Genomic DNA, 22,321 nt, shown 5'->3' with positions numbered 1-22,321 from the left:
CTGCATATTGGCTCACTTCATATATACTTTTCCTCTGATTTTCATTCATACATTTCTTGGAAATGGGCTCCTAAGTATGCCTATATGATGTGTATTTGCATTATTCAAATTTCTAGTAATTATTATAAATGTTTTTTATTAAGTTGCAGTTTGTTCCCATAACCCCAATTACCCCCAAAAGGATACATAATACATGTTTTGTCTGGTCTTTGAAGCAAGGAATGATTACTAAATGCCAGGCAAAATCGGTCACTTGTTTCTCCCCAAAAAATCCCTCCATCTATCTTTCTATTCTCTAAAATGCTTGTCCTGTTCACCATTGCAGGGCAAAAATACATTACATTATTGTTTCAATGAATCCAGTGGCTAATCAACAAGAGTAATTGATGCAGTCCCTGATCTGCTAACCTTGATGTCATCGGGCCAGCCGTCCTCCTGCCTCTTCCCTTTGACCCTGCACTGGATAATCTCCAGTGTTTCCTCGATGGTGGGACGTTGACCCTTCACCTCTCCTGCTGCATCGCAAGCGCCTTGGTCCAGTGTGGAGCCGAAGCTCTTGGGTAAGGTGTTGCTCCGAGGACGAGTCTGGGGGCCAAGCTCACTCTCTGCACGGTGTTTGGCATCTGGGGAAGGAGGAATACAGTGATGAGTAAAAGAGATGAAGGAAGGAAACAAAAGGAGAGGAGACAGAGAGGGTAAAGTACAGAAGAAGGAACCAGGACAGGAAAAGTGGTTACAGAAAGAGAAAATCTTAAGCCTTCAGACAGCACATTAAACATCTTTCACTGGAAGATCAGACATGCAGGAGTCTGACAGACAGCTGCGGTGGTAATAGTCAGCCAGTCACAATATGAGGAAAGACAAACATGCTTAGACAAGACACACACACACACACCCCAAACAAGAACAGCCACCCAGTCAAAACCCGAACACACCGAGCAAACCTGAACATTTCTCTTACAGCGTTCGACTCTAAAAACATTACAAATTACATTTAAAGGCCCCAGTCTGATGGTTACAGACCGAGACGTACAGCTGCCTGCTGGATATTATCTCAGGACAAAGCATCACGTTACTCTGAAATGATCATATTCGAGTAAATCAACTCGCCCTCTGCAAAAGCATACAAAACTATGGTTTGCAAAAAACACGATAGTCCTTAAATTGCGGTGTTCGTTCATTGTAAAAACATTATAAACACTACATAAAATGTTCTGGTATTATTTAAGGATTAATAACAGAACATTTATATTTTTTGTGCCCACAGCACTTTCCCCTTATGCGATTACAATGGAATAATGCCTGCAGTATAACGTTTTAGAGTACAGTTTTAGTCACAATAAAATAAAAACAGACATTTGTTTAACCCAGCAAATAGTCAACGCCTAAACATACATTTGTTTATCAATAAAACCCCATTTATAAAATAAAATTGTAATAAAAAAAAACCTGCCCTTCTCCTCCTCACTTTACTTCACACCTTTGATAGATACCTTTAGTTAAAATGTCTTGTCTCAACATGCGGTTTCAACAGGAAATACATCAAAACAAAGAACCAATATGGTCTCACAATGCCGCCTCATTGTGACTGTCAGTAATGTATGTAATGTCTACTTACTGAGGGGTTGGTACTTACTGAGGTGATACGGTCTAGAGCTCAGGCCTGAGTAGGGGTGGAGCAGGGGGGTGAGTGTGTGATGGGGAGGTGAGCAGATAGAGGAGGAGGAGAAGGAGGAAGGGAAGGAGGGCGCATGGTGGCGTCTGTATGAATGGAGCAAAGCCTGGTGCCTCAGCGTGCTTCTGGGTAAAAGGTGGTGCTGGCGTCCTGGTTGGCCGATCAGTCAATCAATCAATCAATCGGTAGGTTGGGCGATAGGAGGAGGGAGGAAAGTGGAGAGCGGGTGCTCGCGTTATTGTTGTTTTCAATTTTGATTTGAAACAGAGAGAGAAATGGTTCGGCCACTGTGTTCTCCGACAAGGAGAGCCGTCACCTCACATTGAGAGGGTGGACGAGTGTCATGGGGTTTGTTCAGTTTGGTGAAACGCTGCACAAGAGACACGTCAACATGAAGAAAACTATTTCTATACATCAGATATGTCACATTTTGCATTTTTCTAATACCTGTGTTTCAAGGAACACTAGTTTATCAAAGGACAAAAACTTTCAAATTCTTTGATATTTGCAAAATGATGCATTCTATTTATGTATAAGTTAAAGTCTTATCCACCGTTTCACCTTACTGAATTCACTGCAGAGGTAATGAATGTGGTTTCACAAGGACGCACCAGCACACTGAAGGGTGGGAGCCACGCATGTGTGAGTCACGTCAACCCCCGGCATGTGCATGTCTGTGTGTGTGTGTGTGTGTGTGTGTGTGTGTGTGTGTTAGACCAGCATACATGCGATGTTACAAAGGTCAAAGGTAAGAAGTGGGGAGGGTCAAGCTGTGCAGCATGGACCAGGATGGCACACATACTCTAACCCCGACACACACACACACACACGCACGCACGCACGCACGCACGCACGCACGCACGCGCACATGCACACACGCACACACACACACACACACAGGAAAAAGAGCAAGTGGTTCTACCTTTGATCTGCCTGCGGATCTTTGTGAGGTCGGTCATCCATTTGAGGACTTTAGGATTAGCTGCCCTGTCTCCATGAGAGGGCTGCAGAGAGATGAGGAGGAGAGAGAGGACAGAGCAAAGCTTCACTGAAAAGGTCATGACAACACTGTGGAATTTACAACACTAATTTAAGCACTTGGCTGATGTTTTTACATACAGAGACTTACAGTCTTAAAAATAATCTTGCACTTTATTTTTAACGTTTAGGTCCTCTGACCTTCATCAGATTAAGTTCATATATGAAGTGAGGAGGAGAGGGATAGGGAGAGAAGACCGAGAGGCCTCAGAGCGAGTTTAAGGAGGGAGGAGGAGCAGGAGGATGGAGGTGTAGGGACTGAAATGTCTTAATCAGAGTGATTGACAGTGTGCAGGATTTTTGGTTGGATAGGGTTTTCCATTGTTCATTATTTATGTTAATCTCTAAATCAAATATATATATATATATATATATATATATACACACACACACACTGTATATATAATTGATTTTTATATATATATATATAAATATAAATATTTATTTTTTCTTCTGATTAGCACTTGTTCAAAGTAATTTGTACCTTATAGTTTCTCTCCTTCTCAAATTGCTCTTCAAACTGCTTGATTTTCTTTTTCAGGTGCTGAAGCTTCTTGGTGAGTTGGTGGGTCATTGAATCTCCTCCTCTCATCGCCTCTTTGGAGCCAACTGATGCTCGCCGCGGCCTGGAGTGACAGAGGATACATGAAGATGAATAAACTGCCAAAAATACATACAGTTTAAACCCACAAACACAATATGATAGTACCTCTGGGCTTTGGTTGGTGAGATGGCGTCCGGGTCCTGCTGGAGGAATCGCTGGGCACCGTGCGCTCCGAAATCAAGAAAGCGTCGTGCCAGGAGGTGAGGGTGTGAGCGGGAAGAGGAGGGGGAGGCTTCCTGCCCTCCCTCCTCCTCGTCCTCCTCACCGTCCTCCTCCAGGGGGAGCAGGGGGAGAGGAAGCATGCGACTAGCCAGCGGGGAGAGCTGCGCCTCTCCACTCTCGCTGTCGTCCTGCCAAGATTTGAAAGCGGGGACGGGGTCTGGAGAAAGGACAGAAACAAAGAGAGGAGAGAGTCAGAGCAAGTTAACAGAAGTCAGTAAAGGAGGGACAGAAAAGACAAATTTAATAATTAAGAGGTATCAATCATATATATATATATATATATATATATATATATATATATAAGGGCTGTCGAACGATTAATTTTTTTTAATCGCTGAATTTCTATAGTTAATCGCGATTAATTACTTATTTTATGACATGATTAAAATTCTATTATTTTGCATTTCAGAACAGTTTTTAAGTACATATTAACAATCGAAAGCAATTTTACCAGTGTATCTTGATTGGGAATCAAATGAATGCAAAGAAAGTTACTTTATGAACTTGATTTTAAGATTTGTAATTATTTATTTACTGTAAACAAAAGAAAAATTTGTGAATCTGTCATTATTGCACAATTCCTCCAAGTACCTAACTAAAAAACTAAAAATCCCTATCCTTACTAGACTCAATATAGTGTTTAGTAACTCCTAAATAATGTTGATTACTCACTGATGTCCAGTGATCACCGGTTAATGAGACAGCATTTGCAGCACCTTGCAGCAGTTCCAGTGTGGCTGCTTTCTCCGTGTCATATAGGCTGTGTGTGGGGCTGCTGTCCCCCTCGACGGCAACAAGACGGGTCAGAACATGCCAACCGTAGTACGTCTTTAAGACCCGAGTCCTCTACGATGTTGACAGGTCTGCAGTTAGTTGCCACCCGTTTCGCAAGAGCTGTAGTAATTTTTGGGGATTTGGTTTCATCCACAGGTCGGCAAGTAGCACTCTCCAAAATAGTGCTTTGCCTGAGTGGGTAGCATGCTAGCGGGTAGCATCACGTTAACTGTACTACAATGCTTAGCTCCGTAGGTGGTAGCTCAAGCTTGATGTGCTTCGGTGATATTTTAATTCGGCTTTACACAACATGCATATGGCTTTTGACTTGTCTACGAGCCGTCTGGGAGTTTTGGAAAATAAAAAGCGTCATTCACGATTTCATTGCTGCTGTCTTTCTCCATCATGCCTGCAGCTTGCAGCAGCAGGATGTGTTACGAGGAAGTGGCAGCTTGATGATAAGTAACGGTGCTGCAAAGCTGCTTCAAAATAGTAGCCTGTTAGGCACGACGCAAAGCCGAGTGAAGTGTAAAATAAATTAATAAATACTGGCATGCGATTAAAAAAAATTAATCGCATCGGCCCTTAACCGCATCGCGATTAACGCGTTAGCGCTGACAGCCCTAATATATATATATATATATATATATATATATATACGCACACACAAAACACCTGGGAGGAGCTGTTTAGTAGATACATTTAACAAAAAATTCATTTATATTCTTTGGTACCCTGCTGAGTCACTCTTTGCCTGATTAACACTGTCTTGACTGTCAGCGCTATGGTAATGAGCTGAGTCAAGGGGAAAACAGGGGAAAGGAGAGGGTGAAGGAAGGGTTGTGACGATAACGAGACAGTGGTGGGAAACAGAGGAGCAGAAACCCCATTTTCACCTGGTATTAAAATTTGAGTGATGTGATCACAAGTGGACAGCTCTAAGTACAGGTGCGAATGCACCCAGGACGCATTGAGATCCGATCACTCAGACCACATTCGGAGATGGTCTGGGTCACATATGGCCACATTTTTATAGCAGTGAGTATGCGTATGTGTCCTGGGCCACATTAAGGACCACCTACTAAACTGTGAATGGAACTACATACTCATTTAAAGTATTCATGTCACAGAAACCACAGAGTGAATTGTGTGTTTTGGATGTTATTGTCATAATGTCGGTGATGTGTGGGTGTGTTTGTATATCCCCGGCTGTCGGAGCTCTGTGCCCCACAGTTGCATGGAAAAGGCAGCAGCCAGTATTTTTAGTTTCATAAAGCGTAGCTGAATTCACAAATATGTAAGATAATACTTCAGACATTCCTATACTTAAGTCGCACGTCACGTTTTATTTGCGTATATAGAGCGAAGAAGTTAGATCTGATCACAAGTGGTCACTCAAGACGCATTTGGAGGGCACATTCTACTGCCAGGTGGGAACACACGTAATTAAAGCTGTCCACTTGTGATCGGAACATTTCGATCGGATTTTAATACCAGGTAGAGTCAGGAATAAGTGTCCTGATCCATCCATCCATCCATCCAATAATCCTGTTGCAAGAGGGAAGAGCAAAGATGAGAGCAAGAAAAAGAGTTCCCCAGCTGTGTTAGAAGAGTGTTTCACATGCAGGGATTTATTTATAATCAGTATTACAAAAGATCATTTTAAGATGTGAGAATATATTAATAAAGTTTTCTGTACTGTGTCCAAAGCGACAACAGGAAAGGATGAAAGACTGGACAGGTAGGCTGGTGGATGGGCGGGTAGATATGAAACAACTTACCTTGGCCTTCTTTTTGCAGATGCATGCATGAGAAATCTATGGGAGGGAGGTGGAGATGTGAGGGGGGTGACGCTGTTTGGATTGAAGGAGGACAAGAAGGAGGACGGAGAGAAGACAAAGAAGGAGGAGGAGGAGGAGGAGGGACAGGAAGAGAGACAGTGGAGACGAGGAGCAGTGAGGTCAATCATTCATAACAACTTCACTCTTCAACATTCATTCAGTCAATGGAGTTTTTCACTGAGTCATACTAGATATTTAAAAGAAGTATGGATGACAACTCCCAAAAGAGATTCTTTGGGAAACAGATATGATTTTTAAAAACAAATATATATTTAATCTCAAAAAGAAAGGGCATCATAAAATTAAATGACTTTTAAATTTGAGCGCTTTTAAAGACAACAACATTAATGTATATAACTGACATTTCGCTTGGATGGAGTGTTTCGTAGATGTATAAATAAAGAACATCAATATAGAAAACCATTGAAAGGGTCTGTTTTACTGTGCCGTTTCCTTCTCTATTACAATTACATTATATTGACATTATATCTCCTACCTTCCCATTGGTTGTCAGGGAAGAGTTGGAGGTGGGGGTTGTGGCCAGAGTTTGGTTGGCATGGCGACAGGTGGTTCATGTTGGTCTTGTTGGTGTTGGCGTTCTGATCACAGCGGCATGAACTTGAATCCTGGAGAAAGAGAGATTAAAAAAAGCAAATCAGGAAAAGAATGAAGGAAAAAAAATAAAAAATAATTGAAGATAAAGGTACAAAAGATAAAAGAAAGAGAAATTAATTAAAAGCAAACAAAAGAAGTACAGCAGTGAGACAGATACTGTAACATAAACTTGAAGTAATAATTTGGCAAATGTTTTTTAATAGATCCAAAAATGACTCCTCTGTGCTTGTAATTCAATTTAATTAAAAAGGCTCCTTCGAAATAAAATCAACACAGAAACCATTATTCTCATATATTCCATTTTATTGCTACTTACACAGCTTATGGTGTCAGTCTGAGTCTGCTCCATGATGTCACAGGGTTGATCGTCCAGACTGAAAACAAAGATAAGAAACAGGAGACAAATTTGAAACGATAACTATGACTAAAAGTAAAGTTAACAAAATACTCAACAAATATTTCCCCAAATTGTAATTTTTAGGGGACATAACTTTTATATATTTTTGCTCAGAAATCTAGAACAGAAGTTTTTGGTTATAGCTATGTAACTAAATCTATTGCCTGACCAGTCTTTATGTGCAAACACTGTTAAAAGCAAACTAAGTCACCTCACGGACCTGAGAAATCTTTGGCTTTGAGCAAAATCCAAACCATTTTTGGACGCACTCTCGCCAGAACAATTTAGTGATGATCATTTGGAAATCCCAAAGTATTTTAGTCATAATCCTTCACCCTTATTTGGAGTCTTCCTGAGACACTGTTGTTACAAATAAAATCAATGCCGTGTCTATTGATCGTTTTATCCTGCTGATTAACTTTACGCATTTTTCCTGAATAAATGTGAAACAGCATTTAATCATTGCCGACCTGAACCATTTTTACAATTGAATACTACGTGACACATCAACCACAGTACATTAACTGTGCTTGTTAACGCAACACCAAAGCACTTTTCCTCCTTGGTCCCCCTGCAGGTTGGAAGCGGAATTGTCCATTACCGCTGTCATTCGAACTACAGATCCGCTACCCGATCTGGCAAACTTGGATAGTGCGGTTATAGCCGATAGAGGGCCGCAAAGTGAATGCAGAAGTGTTGTTCACCCTGTTACGAGTTGATGAACCACTAAAAAGGCATTGGAAACATTATTTACACCTTTATTTATTTAAGGTACAAAAGAATATTTGATGTTGCTTTAACAATCACAAGCTGAAGGCATGATACAATATGATGTGTAAAACTACATGAGCATGCAGTGTTAGTTAATATGTGTTATGAGTGAGAGAGAGACAGGGATAATAAAGGTCGGTTTTAGCGTAAAAATGAGCTCCGGCTGAGACAGCATGTCGAAGTGATTTGTAAACGTGAGGTGTCAAGTGATCAGTGCAAGACAACATTCCTGCACGTGTTAAAGAAAATTAATTTCTCTCTGGGGAAGAAGCAAGTCTCTCTACATTATTAAGATTAACGAGGCAATAGACACATATATACACACATATATCTACCTTGTCCAAATTATGCCTAAAATGTTCATTGATGTCTTGAAATTCTGGTCTTGATAATTCATTCTCACTCTGATAACTGTGCTTGTACTGTATTCTTGATGTAAGGTGAAACTGAACTTAATAAAGGCAAACTGACAATCCACCCAGCTCACCTGGCAGTGTTGATGTTGTTCTCAGCATCTCTGACAGCCTCTGCATCCAGGTCCATTCCCAAGCTCTCCTCCAGGGTAGCGCCAGTGTCCAATGAATCCTGGGAGAAAGCAACAGCAGATTAATTTGATTGTTTTTATGAATGGAAATCAGAAACTTAAACAAAACTAGTTGAGCAGAGCAAGAGACATTATTGGGTATGAATAGAAACAAAAAGAAATTGGGCATAAACAGGTGAATCCTTCCTCTTAGAAACTACACACATCATCATGTTTCACTTCCTTTGAGCATTCGTAAACACGCTGTTTTTGTGCTAACCAAAAAAAAAAAATCCCAAAGTGAAGGGGAAGGGGCTTTTACCATCACAACTTCTAACCTTTATAACTCACATCCCAGAACTTTTAAGTTTCACTGTAATCGTCATCACTTAAACTACAGCATCATTGATTTAAGGCTCTAAATATCCACACTGGACTGTGTTGTGTTTGTCAGAAAAGAAAAGTTGTGGTGGCTATCACATAAATCTGTGGAACAACTCAGAGTTGTAGTGAGGAGCAGGATGATGACTCAATGTGTATACCTGTTGTACATGAAGCACATATCACACTGGTATTAGAACTGTTACGTAAAGAGAGTAAATGGTGTGTGTGTGTGTGTGTGTGTGTGTGTGTTTTGCAGTTTGGCACACAAGTGTTGTTGTCATTCTTTGACAAGAGGTGACAGATTTCTCAATAGTCCCAGGACACATCTCACTGCCATGATGTCATCTCTGCCGTCTGGACACTAAAATGGTTCTTGGGACAAGAGCTCTGACGCCAAAGGGCAGTTTAAGGGGAGGTAGTAGCATTGAGGGGATTTGATTTCCACGGTGACAAGGCTCACTAAAACGCTATGCGACTCTCACTGAAATTAAGACACATTCACTGTATGTAATCAATTCAAGTTGTACAACTGTGATTTGAAAATGTGATCCTAATTTCGGTCTTATTTTTTTCTCACCAAAATGTGAACAATGTGGAATCAAGAGTTTGGGTGCACTTGAAGCTACATCCATTCTTAAACCTACTATGAACCCCTGGCATACAGAGGGTGTAAAAGGTGGACACAGAAACTCTCTGGTTACTGAGCAGCACTTCTTTTCAAGTATATTTCAGCCTTGAGTCATTCCCTCGTGACTATAAGTTAGTAAGAACAAAACACTGCCTCTATGTCTCAGCATATTCATTAATCTATGTGTACATTTGTAAAACATGTTTGTTTTCGTCTCTGCTGGCTACCCCAGCAGAATTCCAGTTTTTGTAGCAACCATATCAGAACAAAGATGGACTGTGCTGATGATATCAAACATTCAGCCTTGAGGTTAAAAAAAAACAAAAACATTCAGCCTTGGAATGAACGGACAGACTGAGACAGGAAGGAGGTTAGCTATGGGAAATATGCTGCCAGCCCACACAGCAACTGGTCAGAATCTGTGCATTGTCTGTGAACATTTTTGAGGGAAATCTCCACTTTGTGTGTGTGTGTGTGTGTGTGTGTGTGTGTGTGTGTGTGTGTGTGTGTGTGTGTGTGTGTGTGTGTGTGTGTGTGTGTGTGTGTGAGACATGGATGATTCTGTGCTGCTTGTCGGATGTGTATTGGATATGCGACCTAAAACATTGTATTGTGTATGTGCAGATGTACAGTATATGTGTGGTATGCATTTGGTTGTGTGTGTGTTTCCCACAGACCTGTGTGTCTTTCTGGCTGTGTTGTATTTGCTTCTCGGTCTGCGTGAGTGGGGTCTCCCCTTCTGTGTCGCAGGGACTGTCCTCAGGGTCAGTTTGTTGCTCCTCGTCTCCATGGCAACCCTGGTCTGCAGGCTCATTGGGACTCACCCTTGAAAACAACAAATACAAATATTAATAAAATAGTAACTTAAAATAACACAGACACTGTGCCTTTATGGTGGAAGTGCATGGGAACATTAAGCCGCCTATTTCAGTATACAGTGTAAAACTACCGGACATGTTGTTTTGTCTCAGAGGTGACTGACCACTGAACAGCTGCTCCCATCAATGTAGAGTTTGCTAATTAACATCATAGCTGTCAACATATTTACTGGTAACCTGAACCATCTGTCTGGCTTTGTGCGTTTGTACATAATGTTCACTACGGCAAATATGGTTCTTTAAAGTCATCCGATACCACTTCCAACCCTTGAGGAATCTGTGTAACGCATGTTTCTACCAACAGGTGCATGGAGGGAAAGAAGCAGAACGCAACAGGTTGTTTGGATTCGATTTTTCTGATTTGATTTATTTAGCACATGTAAAAAAAAAAACTAAAAAAAACAGTGTTACATCTACGACAAAATAAGTTTAAAAAAAAGACAGAAAAAGGGGCTTGACGTGTTGGGTTCCCTAAAATAATTCAACAAAAGGTGGCATATAGAAAATAAAAAATAAAAAACAGTTGCACAGTCTGCACAGTTTTGGCATAGCTGTACAGAACATCAATGTGAATATGTTCTTATACTTGAAGTGTAATTGGTTTTCATGATTGTCTATGTACTGTATGTGTGTGATTGTTAATGTGTGTGTATGCACTCTCACCCCTGGCTGTCATAGTTGCTGAGGTCTTGGCCGATGGAGGTTTTCAGATCAAAGAAGTGCTGCTCCACTGCAGCCCTGATGGTTCGCTGGATTATCCTGGGAAAACACAAAAACACAGGGGCGTTACTTATCAAGATTTATGTGTATTCACTTTTTTTTTTTTTACTGTGTGATGACGCATACATTTGACTGAAAAGGGCATTTTCCTCACATAATTTCTCATGTTTTTATCAGATTTTTGTGACACCTTAAATTCTGTATTTAGCTTATCAGGGTGACCCCAGTGGACATCAAACCCTGAGAGTGTTAAGTTTTATTTCAGTTTTCTTTGAGGCAGTCAAACTTTTAAACTTTGGCAAGGCAGTTACTAATCAACTGCGAATACTGAGTAATGACGCAGCCCATGTTTCCTCCACTGGAATGAGTTTAGTTCAACCTTAATAAGGGTAAACCATAACAACTCAGTTTACCAGTGATTGTGTCTACACAGGACCAAAGGCAAATGCTTACTGGGTTTACTTAACTACTTTGGATAAGATCCTGTGACAATCTGTTTTCTCAGGAGTGGTGGGACTGTATGGCAGAAAAAATACCAACACAGCGCAGCCAAAAAAAAATATCCGGGTACATTCATATTCATATATTAAAATCAAATCCCAAATCAACTTTTGTTTTGGACTCAATATGAGTGCCTGCATGTATCAGGGTGGTTGATTCACGTCAGTGTAATTTTCAAACTTTAATTATGCAAAGTTCAATTCACTAACAGCTATCACCATGATGAAAGCACTAATACAGCAGCTTGTTAGCAACCTGTGGTGCATCGGATATATAAATAACAGATTAAATATAGTATAATTCAGTTAAGAAAAGCTATTCACTTCTGCTAAATAGGAATGCAGTACTGGAAAACGACTGATCATTAATAAATTATACACAGATGACGAGTAACACCGGTCTTCTGTAATAATGCATGTTATAAAATTTGTATTTTCTGCAAGTACTTTGCATCTTTTGAACTGTAACCTGCATTGTAGTCTATATCCACGACCTTCCACTTTCGGGATTGCTCCATTGCCGCCGGAAATTCCGCCGTATGTGCTTCTTTTTGGATATCCGTTACCTTCCGCTTTCTTTGTGTTGGAATTTTTAACTCCGGTCGATTCATGAGGACTATGTTTAACTGCTCCTCAGATCTCTGCAGGGTAAATCCAGACAGCTAGCTAGACTATCTGTCCAATCTGAGTTTTCTGTTGCACGACTAAAACAACTTTTAAACGTACACATGTTCCACCAAAACAAGTTTCTTCCCGAGGCTATTTTGCCGTGCCTCTGTCCGGAGCTTAGCGCCGCCCATGACGATTGTGATTGGTTTAAAGACATGCCAATAAACCAGAGCATGTTTCTCTCCCATCCCGGAATGCTGTGTGGACTAGCCAGACCCTCCTCTGCAGCGCTTGTGGAGGAAGGTCTGGCAATGCGAGACTACCTGCATTATAACATTTACCAACAATAATTCATAACAAAAAATATACTATATTATATTTAATAATCCTTCAAACAATCCGATTTCCTCTGACTGATCAGAATAAAAACTAATCACCTAAATGTTTTAACAGTTCAATAACTTATGTAAACTGTAAAATAAAGCTACTATTCTCTGTTCTACAATGATTGTCAATTGAATCGTCTCTACATGAGATTAATGTATGTGCTCTTTTCTTTTTATATTTATTTAGTTATAGTGAATCCAGCAAGTTTAGTTGATTGTTCACCCATTAGGGGAATAATGTTTAGCAGTAACCCAGTCATGATGCACAGGTTAAAACCTTCATCTCTGGAACCACATGTAAGCCTCATCACATAATCCTACCTCTCATCAGCCTATTTTAATGAATAGAAAGACCTCTACTAATCAATCAACAACTGGAGCTTTAAATGACAAACTGATGTGTTTATCTCCATGCCAAGAACAGAAATGTTTCTGGCAGCGAGGTATATAAAGTAAGAACAATATGTAAAAACATATACTGAAGGTGAATAATGAATCAAACATTCTGTGAGCCTAATAATCACTGAAATGGTTTATTTTCCATTCTGGGCTATTTAATAAGTCCTTATTGAGTCAAAAAACTTGATCCAGTTCTAAAAATGATTAATAATGTTTAAACTAGAAGCGAGGGAGAAGAGTGGAGACATTACGGCCTATAAAAGGTAACAACAGCAGTCACACTCTGAACTCTTCCACATTGACATGTGATGGTTGATCTACAGGCTCTACTGAGATTTTATTTAACTTGCTTGCCACGCATGTGTGTGTGTGATCATAAAGTATCCCTCCTTAATTTACTCTGACTTCTTGCGGGCTGTTAGCTTTGTTTTCTCCTCCAGCTGAGACAGCAGTAGAGGTTGAAGACCTGGTAGAAAAATACATAAACTGGGAAAAACACCCCGCTCTCTTCACACTCCTCCACACCACCTGCTGCTCCTGATGGATCATACTTTCTACTGTATGTTCCTCAAACTATTTTTTACATTTATATTATTAAACATCTCTACTCTGTATAATAAATTTGCCAAATCAAACTGGGTGTGTTTGGCGTATAAAACAAGAGACTATATACAAGAACTTGGAGCTAGGACAAAACTGTGTTTGGGCTTTAGATCCATGGCCATTTAAGGTAAAACTCAAAGGATTGTTAAGCTGAGGTCAAATACATGTGTGTGTGAGTTGAGGATATATCGGACACACACACACACACACACACACACACACACACACACACACACACACACACACACACACACACACACACACACACACACAAACAGTGCACACATTTCTCTGGACCACAAGCCCACCTTCGCCTGCAGCAGCAACTCAACCTCTAAGTGTAGGAAGCTCACTAATAATAACTATCCATCACACACAAACACAGTTACTTTCACATAAAACACTCAATCAGTAAAAGATGCTTGCAGCCTTTCTCTCTCTCTCACAGACACGCGCACGCACACACACACACACACACACACACACACACACACACACACACACACACGAAAAGCACCGTGTGTTTTTGCTGCTGTCGTCTGAATTTTGTCTAAAACCTTTCATGCCTCCCTACAGAGGAGAGCCCTTTTGAACCCATCCTGGTAGCCAGAGGAAAGTGAAGACATTAAACACTCTCAGAGAAACAAGACGGTCTATGCAACCAAGGCCCTTGTCGCTATCTAATGGATGTTTGGAAATGTGCTAGCAGTTAATGTACTCGCATGACACCCAGAAGATAGTCAAACTACTGGAGAATGAAATTCAAGTGGCATGTTTTCCTTTACAAGCTAGGAAGATTAGTATGCTAGTATTATTATTCTTCATTATAGCCTAATTTCTGAAATGTCATGGTCAACAAGCCCAGAGCAAACCAATTGAGGACCTCATCCACCATTTAACATTTAAAAAATTAATACAATAGTTTGTTTTTTAAATTTCCGTGGTACCTATCATTCTGTCCATCCATTTGTTTATAAATAACTGCTTATTTATCTTATTATCGTTTCCTTGTTTTCTTAAATGTAATCTTGCACCGGTTTATGTTTATCTAGAGGAAATTTTTTTAAATACAAAGGTAAGCCAAACACCCAGTTCTTGGCATATTGAAAAATATAAAGTAAGCCAACCTGAAGTTAAATGTTGTGCCATTATATTAGAGCTGAAAACATTTGTTGAATAATCAATTAGTCTATGTCGAATGCAAAACATTCTACAACAGTTTCAGCTTATGAATTGTGAGAATTTTCCTCTTTTCTTTGGCCTGTGAGATAGTAAATTGAATGTTTTTGGGTTTTAGCGTGTTGGTCGGACAAAACAAACATGTCACCTTGGGATTTTTGGAAATAGTGAAGAATTTTTCACTATTTTCTAACACACTATTCGAATAAGTAAGAAAATAATCAGCACATCAAGTAATGATATTTTGATGTCAACAAATGCAGCCATTTTGTTCTCTTTTGTAATTGATGAATTAGACTACTCACGTTGTCATCTGTTATTCCTAAACCCTGAGACATTTTGTGTTTGTGCCATCAAGCCTTCAGGTCAGTATATTAATATTAATGTATAGCACCATAGACAATAATCTTACTCTGTTTCCATGTCATGCTGTGAACATCCAGAAGCCTGACTGTCATGTGATTGGGGAGTTCATGTCCTTGAGGCTCTAAAAGCACAGAGCCATGCAAAATGCTTTAGTTTAGCTTCATAATCATAACACAAGACCGACTTTCCTCTTCCCTCCTTATCACTTCCTCTTAACCTCTTACCTTTCTCCCAACTTTTCTAAGTGCTGCCCGCACTTCTTCTTTTTTAAATCTTGTTATTTTATCTGCCTCTTGAGCAGTTGGATCTTTTCTTGCTCTTCAAACTTCAACTAAACTGGTTGTCTTAGCCTATGTTTACAGTTTTTCTATTAACTTCTCTTAAATTATAATAACTACTTGCTTGCTTTTTTTCCCAATTAGTTGAACATTAAATGACTTGAAGTTTCTTAGTGTAGCTGGAATTTTAGGTGTACACTGGTGTAGGTTGTTACAGTGTGTGTACACAAAGAAGTGTCTATGTATGTTATCGCGAGTGGCTAGATTGCTGGTGAGTGTGTGTGTGTTTGAGTACTTACTCAGCAGAGTCAGCAGGCATAATGGATATAGGGGAGAGGTGGGAGCTGGAGAGAGAGAGAGAGAGAGAGAGCGCGAGGAAAAGGACAGCATGGTTAGAACATCACGTACTCTTCGACTCCTTTCCCATACCGACATGAAATGACCTTGGAGGGTGTCGGGCAGTAAGAGTCAAAACAGGGAAGAAGAACGACAATAACCATGAACACATATGTGCATACTGTGTGTGTGTGTGTGTGTGTGTGTGTGTGTGTGTGTGTGTGTTTTAGAGCCAGAGACAAATTGCTGAGTGTTTAAAGCAGTAGAGATGAAAAACAAATGAAATAAAGAAGAAAGTGTGCAAGTCAGCATGATGAGTGTATGTTCTCACTGCAGTTGTCTAAGATCCCTTGTGCCAAATGACAATTCAGTCTCTGGCGCCACTCTGGGTGGGCAGATTGTTATTTAGGCTACAGAGCCTGCTGATCAGATAGAAGGATGCGTACGTGCGCGTGTGTGCGCGTGTGTGTGTGTGTGTGTGTCAAGTCATATTTGTTCTTCGATGTTCCTCCATAAGCAAGGAAGTGTGTGTGTGTGTGTGTGTGTGTGTGCGCGTGCGTGGGGCATGAAACAGGGAGGTGGCTCAGATGTGTCTGTTGATTCAGCAGCCTGCTGCTGGCCTCACAAATACACTGGCACGCCAGATTTATATAACACTCCTACACACACACACACACAACACAAGGTTGTTCACATTATGCCAAGTGCTTGGGTACATTTCATATATACTGTGTGTGTGACTTAGGCGGTCAAACTGATTTCATTAGAAAAACAGCTGAAGTTCCACAACCTTTTGATGTGGATGTATATTGACTCTCTCTCTCTGTCTCTCTCTCTCTCGTTAGAAGTCATGAGGTTGATCGATACAGACTGAATTATTAATGGCACATACTGTAGGAAATGATAATGCCCTCCATCTTTAATCTTCTTTCTCTCGTCTCTTATCTTTTATTCTCACCCTTCCTTCTTGTTTCTATTCTTGCCATCCAACTATCTTTTCTGCCCTCCTCTCATTATTTCTCTTTCTATTTACATACCACTGTAATGATTATTCCCGCTTACCTCTTTACCTTATTTCTCTCATTCCATCCCATCATGCTTTATACAAAAATATTTTTTATATCATCTCTACCCTTCGCTTATCTTTCTCCGAAGTTCTCATTTCTCCACAGTGTTTCTTTCCCCTTTAATCTCCTTCTGCTCCCTCGATTCTTACTGGCTTTGAATTTAACCAGCATCTTATGGCGTTTTTCCATTACATGGTACCTGCTCGACTCGCCTCGACTCTACTCTACTCGCCTCGACTCGACTTGACACACTGTGCGTCCGTTTTCCATTGCAGATTTTAGTAGCTTGTGGCTGGTCGTTATATGCCGGCTCGACGCAAACACCAGCGCACAAGTATAAACATCAGGCCACTTGAGCTTGTTTTACAGTTCTGTGGAGGCTCCACGCAGAGCTTTCGCCGTATACTATGTAAGTGGCCTGATGTTTATACTTGTGCGCTGGTGCGTGCGTTGAGCCGGCCATGTGTGTGTGTACGTAGGCTATGGCGAAAGCTCTGCCTGGAGCCTCCGCAGAACTGTAAAACAAGAGGCGCCGCAGAAAACTGCCGTGACCTAACGCGACACACAGAATGTCGAAGGTGTGTTGTTGTGGCCACAGCCATAAGACACCTTTAGTTTCAAATGAAGCTGGAGGCAGCAAAAAAAAAAAACACAGCTGGCTAAACTATTTAAAAATAGCGGGTTTGTTCAGGACACCCGTCTGTCGCTTTCACGTCACCTATTCGGCTCACCTCAGCTCGCTTGGAACCTCGACTGAGGTGGTACTAAAAAAGTACCTGTTAGCAGGTACCAGGTACTTTTTTTCGTAATGGAAAACCAAAAAAGGCGAGTAGAGTCGAGTCGAGTCGAGCAGGTACCATGTAATGGAAAAGCAACTTTACATTCCCCTTTCTAACACTGTAACCTTGAGTGTGAATGTGTGAAAGAGAAGTGTGGAGATCAGTAAGCCTGCCAAAGCAGCCCAAAAAACTGTGGGTGTGAGGGAAGTAATGAAATGTGAAAAGCTTCTGACTTTGTGTAAGGCCAACATCTATTTTGGCCATCTCTCTCCAACATCTGACAAATACATTTGAGTCCATAATTATCTGGACTGAGATTACATCAGATCTTCTGTTAGTCAGCATAGAGAAATGCCCTTTAAACAGGAATACACACTGCAGGCTCTTTACAGCAGCAACTGTCCCTTAGAAGCGCTGATAACATCTGACGGCTCAGGCTCTCCTGCTGAGTCGTGCCCTAAGGGGTGGCTGCATCACTAACAATAGATCCTTGATAGGGTCCTTGAAGACGTAACATAATCTCCATGTGCCTTAAGTAGCAAAGATAATATCTACTATATATCTACTATTTTCCCCCTAAACTCTTAAAAGTAAAATCGTTGTTGTGTCCTTTGGGGTATTTCTGGCCTCCTCAAACTCCCTAAGCAGCAGCAGAGATACTATTTCTATCGTCAGTTGAGCCCTAAAGGACCATACATGACACCCTTTATAGGACCCTTTTGGGCATTTCTTCCCTACCGGAGACACCATGAAGGGCAGATTGGACATTGGAGTATTATAGTTCCCTGGTGTAGTAGAAAGTGGTTTTGATTATGTCTTAAGGTGGAAAGTTTGCTTTACTAGCTATCATACTAACAGACATGCTCTACACCACAGGGACAGAAGGGCACAGTGTATGTTGCAAAGCCCTTTTGGTACAGGTACATGACAGATTGCAAAGGACAACACATCAGTCTCTTTTTGTGCTGTTGTCCATTATACTATATCAAACACCATCAATTATCTTCTAACACAACTTTAGTAAAATATGCACCTTTATATTCTGTTTCTAAATTATTAAAATAAGAATATTAACTTCTACTAACATTAGTTTTTCTAAAAAATATATTAATAAAACATTCAAGTGAGAAACTATCCACTGGTCATTGCTCAGACAAACAATATAGCGATATACAGAGATGAGACCTTGATAACATCTTAAGGAGACACACTTTTAGCTAGCTGCAGTGACAGCTAGCTAAAGTGCAGTGACACTGTAAAACCTTTTAGAGTGACCTACGTAGACAGTGACGTTGTCTTTGATAACGTCTCAGAAACAAACAAATGCTCCGCTTGTTTACAAAATTGATTTAGCGGTGACGACTGAGGCTATTTTTCATCTGCTCATATCTAGGAGCTGCACATCTTCATTGGTTTGATTTAATTTAAAATGAGATTAAAACACATACGCATTATTAGTTTACTATTATATGATTTCCCTAACTGCTTCATCAAACACATCCTAAAGGCATCTGAGGTGAGTGACGAAGGAAAACAAATTCTTGCCAGATTCACTGAGATCCCATTAGGCTAATCTGCTGTCTGCTAACCAGAGTCCTCAGCATGATCACAGCAAGGAAACATCTCTCTGGTGGCAGATTACTACATTAGAAGGAAGGTGAGCATCACCTGAGGGAAAGTAATGCACATGTGTTTTTATTTTAATAGAAAGTATAAAGTAAATATTAACATAATATTATAATACAGCATCTATTTATCCATCTAACCTGTGTTTTTCACGTTGCAGTACCCAGAGATTTCAGTACCCAGTAATCCCCCACTCTCACGTTAACATTATAGTTCATTTTAAAGTTGTCTTTGATGTCATGATTTCTATGATCCTGTTGAGAAAACAGCTTTATAACTACATTAATTGACACAACGATTTTATACAAGAACACCATAAAATGCCTTTAAAAGGTGGACATATAAGCACAGATCCATTCCTGAAGGATTGCAGTATCTAAATCATCATTTGTTATCTATTTTAACATGGGAGAATAGCTCTATGTGGACTCCATAATCTGCACATTTACTGCCAATTTACTGGTGACATATTACTGCCCCTGAATGTTTTACTGGTTATGAAACCATTAGAGATTTGTGCATAGCTGAATAGAGCATTTTTTTACTGCACAATCTTCTCTCCTCTCCGGGAACCATCACCTTATCGTGGTGGAGAGGTTTGTGTGTCCCTATGAACCTGAGGGCTGTGTTGTCTGAAGCTTTGTGCTCCTGGTAGGGTCTCCCATAGCAAAGTGGTCTCAGGTGAGGGGCCAGACAAAGAATGGTTCAAAAACCCCATGAGTAAACAAGGAAGAGATAGATAGTGATCCTGCCCAGAGGAAGCCCCCGTCTGGAGCCAGGCCCAGATGGAGGGCCCAGATGGAGGGCCCAGATGGAGGGCCCGTCAGCGAGCGCCTGGTGGCCGGGTTTGCCACGGAGCCCGGCCAGGCACAGCCCGAAAAAGCTACGTGGCATCCCTCTCTCCATCCCATGGGCCCACCACCTGTGGGAGGAACCGCTGGGGTCGGGTGCGCTGCCACACGGGTGGCGGTGAAGGTCAGGGGCCTCGACAGACCAGACCCGGGCGGCAGAGGCTGGCTCTGGGGACGTGGAACGTCACCTCTCTGTGGATGAAGGAGCTGGTACTTGTGCGGGAGGTGGAGCGCTACCAGTTGGATCTGGTGGGGCTTACCTCTATGCACAGTCTCGGTTCTGGAACCATACTCCTGGATAGGGGTTGGACTCTTTTGTTCTCCGGAGTTGCCCAGGGTGTGAGGCACCGGGCGGGTGTGGGGATACTCACAAGCCCCCGGCTGAGCACCGCTACGTTGGAGTTTACCCCGGTGGACGAGAGAGTCGCCACCTACGCCTGCAGGTTGTGGAGGGGAAAACTCTGACTGTTGTTTGCACTGTAATATGCACCAAACAAGAGTTCCGAGTATTTGGCCTTCTCGGAGACCTTGAATGGAGTCCTGTATGGGGCTCCAGTGGGGGACTCCATAGTTCTGCTGGGGGACTTCAACGCGCACGTGGGCAATGATGGAGATACATGGAGAGGTGTGATTGGGAGGAACGGCCTCCCTGATCTAAACCAGAGTGGTTGTCTGTTGTTGGACTTCTGTGCTAGTCATGGATTGTCTATAACAAACACCATGTTCGAACATAGGGATGCTCATAAGTACCTGGTACCAGAGCACCCTAGGCCGAAGGTCAATGATCGATTTTATAATTGTTTCATCTGATCTGAAGCCGTATGTTTTGGACACTCGGGTGAAGAGAGGGGTGGAGCTGTCAACCGATCACCATCTGGTGGTGAGTTGGGTCAGGGGGTGGGGGAAGACTCTGGACAGACCTGGTAAGCCCAAACGGGTAGTGCGGGTAAATTGGGAACGTCTGGAAGAGGCCCCTGTCCGGCAGACTTTCAACTCACACCTCCGGCGGAGCTTTTCGTGCATCACTGTGGAGGCTGGGGGCATTGAACCTGAGTGGACAATGTTCAAAGTTTCCATTGCTAAAGCTGCGGCGAGGAGGGTCTTAGGTGCCTCAAGGGGTGGTAACCCACGAACACCGTGGTGGACACCGGTGGTCAGGGAAGCTGTCCGACTGAAGAAGGAGTCTTTCCGGGACTGCGGGTGTGGGAGAAGTTTGGAGAAGACATGGAGAAGGACTTTAGGTCGGCACCAAGGCGCTTCTGGAAAACCGTTCACCACCTCAGGAGGGGGAAGCGGAGAACCATCCAAGCTGTGTACATTAAGGATGGGACACTGTTGACCTCAACTGAGGAGGTAATAGGGCGGTGGAAGGAGCACTTTGAGGAACTCCTAAATCCAGCCAATACACCCTCTATGGTAGAGGCAGAGCTGGAGGATGATGGGGGATTGTCGTCAATTTCCCTGGTGGAAGTCACTGAGGTAGTTAAACAACTCCACAGTGGCAAAGCCCCAGGGATTGATGAGATCCGTCCAGAAATGCTTAAAGCTCTGGGTGTGGAGGGGTTGTCTTGGTTGACACGCCTCTTCAACATAATTGGCACACACCAGAGGGTGTGTGCCAATTATAGGGGTATCACACTTCTCAGCCTCCCTGGTAAAGTCTATTCCAAAGTGCTGGAAAAGAGGGTTTGGCCAATAGTCGAACCTTGGGGTGAAGAGGTACAATGCGGATTCCGTCCTGGTCATGGAACAACGGATCAGATCTTCACTCTCTACATGTGTTTTGTGGATCTGGAAAAGGCGTATGACCTGGTCCCCCGGGAGATACTGTGGGAGGTGCTGCGGGAGTAATCTCTGTACGACCAAAGCGAGAGCTGTGTCCGGGTTCTCGGCAGTAAGTCGGACTCGTTTCAGGTGAGGGTTGGCCTCCGCCAGGGCTGCGCTTTGTCACCAATCCTGTTTGTTGTATTTATGGACAGGATATCGAGGCGTAGTCGGGGTGGGGAGGGGTTGCAGTTCGGTGGGCTGGGGATCTCATTGCTGCTTTTTGCAGATGATGTGGTCCTGATGGCATCATCGGCCTGTGACCTTCAGCACTCACTGGATCTGAGGCCATGGTTCTCAGCAGGAAACCGACGGAGTGCCTTCTCCAGGTAGGGAATGAGTCCTTACCCCAAGTGAAGGAGTTTAAATACCTTGGGGTCTTGTTCTCGAGTGAGGGGACAATGGAGTGGGAGACTGGTCGGAGAATTGGCGCAGTGGGTGCGGTATT

The 22,321-nt window shown here is 42.0% G+C and overlaps 1 protein-coding gene across 6 annotated transcripts in view; it reads right to left on the bottom strand.

The window, feature by feature from the left end:
• Window positions 1-22,321, bottom strand: part of fam13b (family with sequence similarity 13 member B) — an 85,668-nt gene that overhangs the window by 5,280 nt on the left and 58,067 nt on the right. For 2 of the 6 annotated variants that reach the window (XM_078260156.1, XM_078260157.1), the window contains exons 8-19: window positions 15,690-15,734; window positions 11,014-11,109; window positions 10,150-10,297; window positions 8,425-8,522; window positions 7,086-7,143; window positions 6,651-6,780; window positions 6,095-6,166; window positions 3,423-3,696; window positions 3,198-3,339; window positions 2,598-2,679; window positions 1,637-1,825; window positions 409-623 (exon numbers count right to left, since the gene is read on the bottom strand). In XM_078260156.1, the coding sequence (XP_078116282.1) occupies window positions 409-623; window positions 1,637-1,825; window positions 2,598-2,679; window positions 3,198-3,339; window positions 3,423-3,696; window positions 6,095-6,166; window positions 6,651-6,780; window positions 7,086-7,143; window positions 8,425-8,522; window positions 10,150-10,297; window positions 11,014-11,109; window positions 15,690-15,734 (1,549 nt within the window). The remainder of the gene's footprint in view (window positions 1-408; window positions 624-1,636; window positions 1,826-2,597; window positions 2,680-3,197; window positions 3,340-3,422; window positions 3,697-6,094; window positions 6,167-6,650; window positions 6,781-7,085; window positions 7,144-8,424; window positions 8,523-10,149; window positions 10,298-11,013; window positions 11,110-15,689; window positions 15,735-22,321) is intronic. The other 4 variants (XM_078260158.1, XM_078260162.1, XM_078260161.1 and 1 more) reach the window with 4 other exon arrangements.

The sequence above is a fragment of the Sander vitreus genome, chromosome 10 (genome assembly GCF_031162955.1).
Source record: "Sander vitreus isolate 19-12246 chromosome 10, sanVit1, whole genome shotgun sequence".
Taxonomy (NCBI): domain Eukaryota; kingdom Metazoa; phylum Chordata; class Actinopteri; order Perciformes; family Percidae; genus Sander; species Sander vitreus.
Note: the sequence above shows the minus strand (reverse complement) of the source record. Positions and strands in the feature narration are given on the sequence as shown.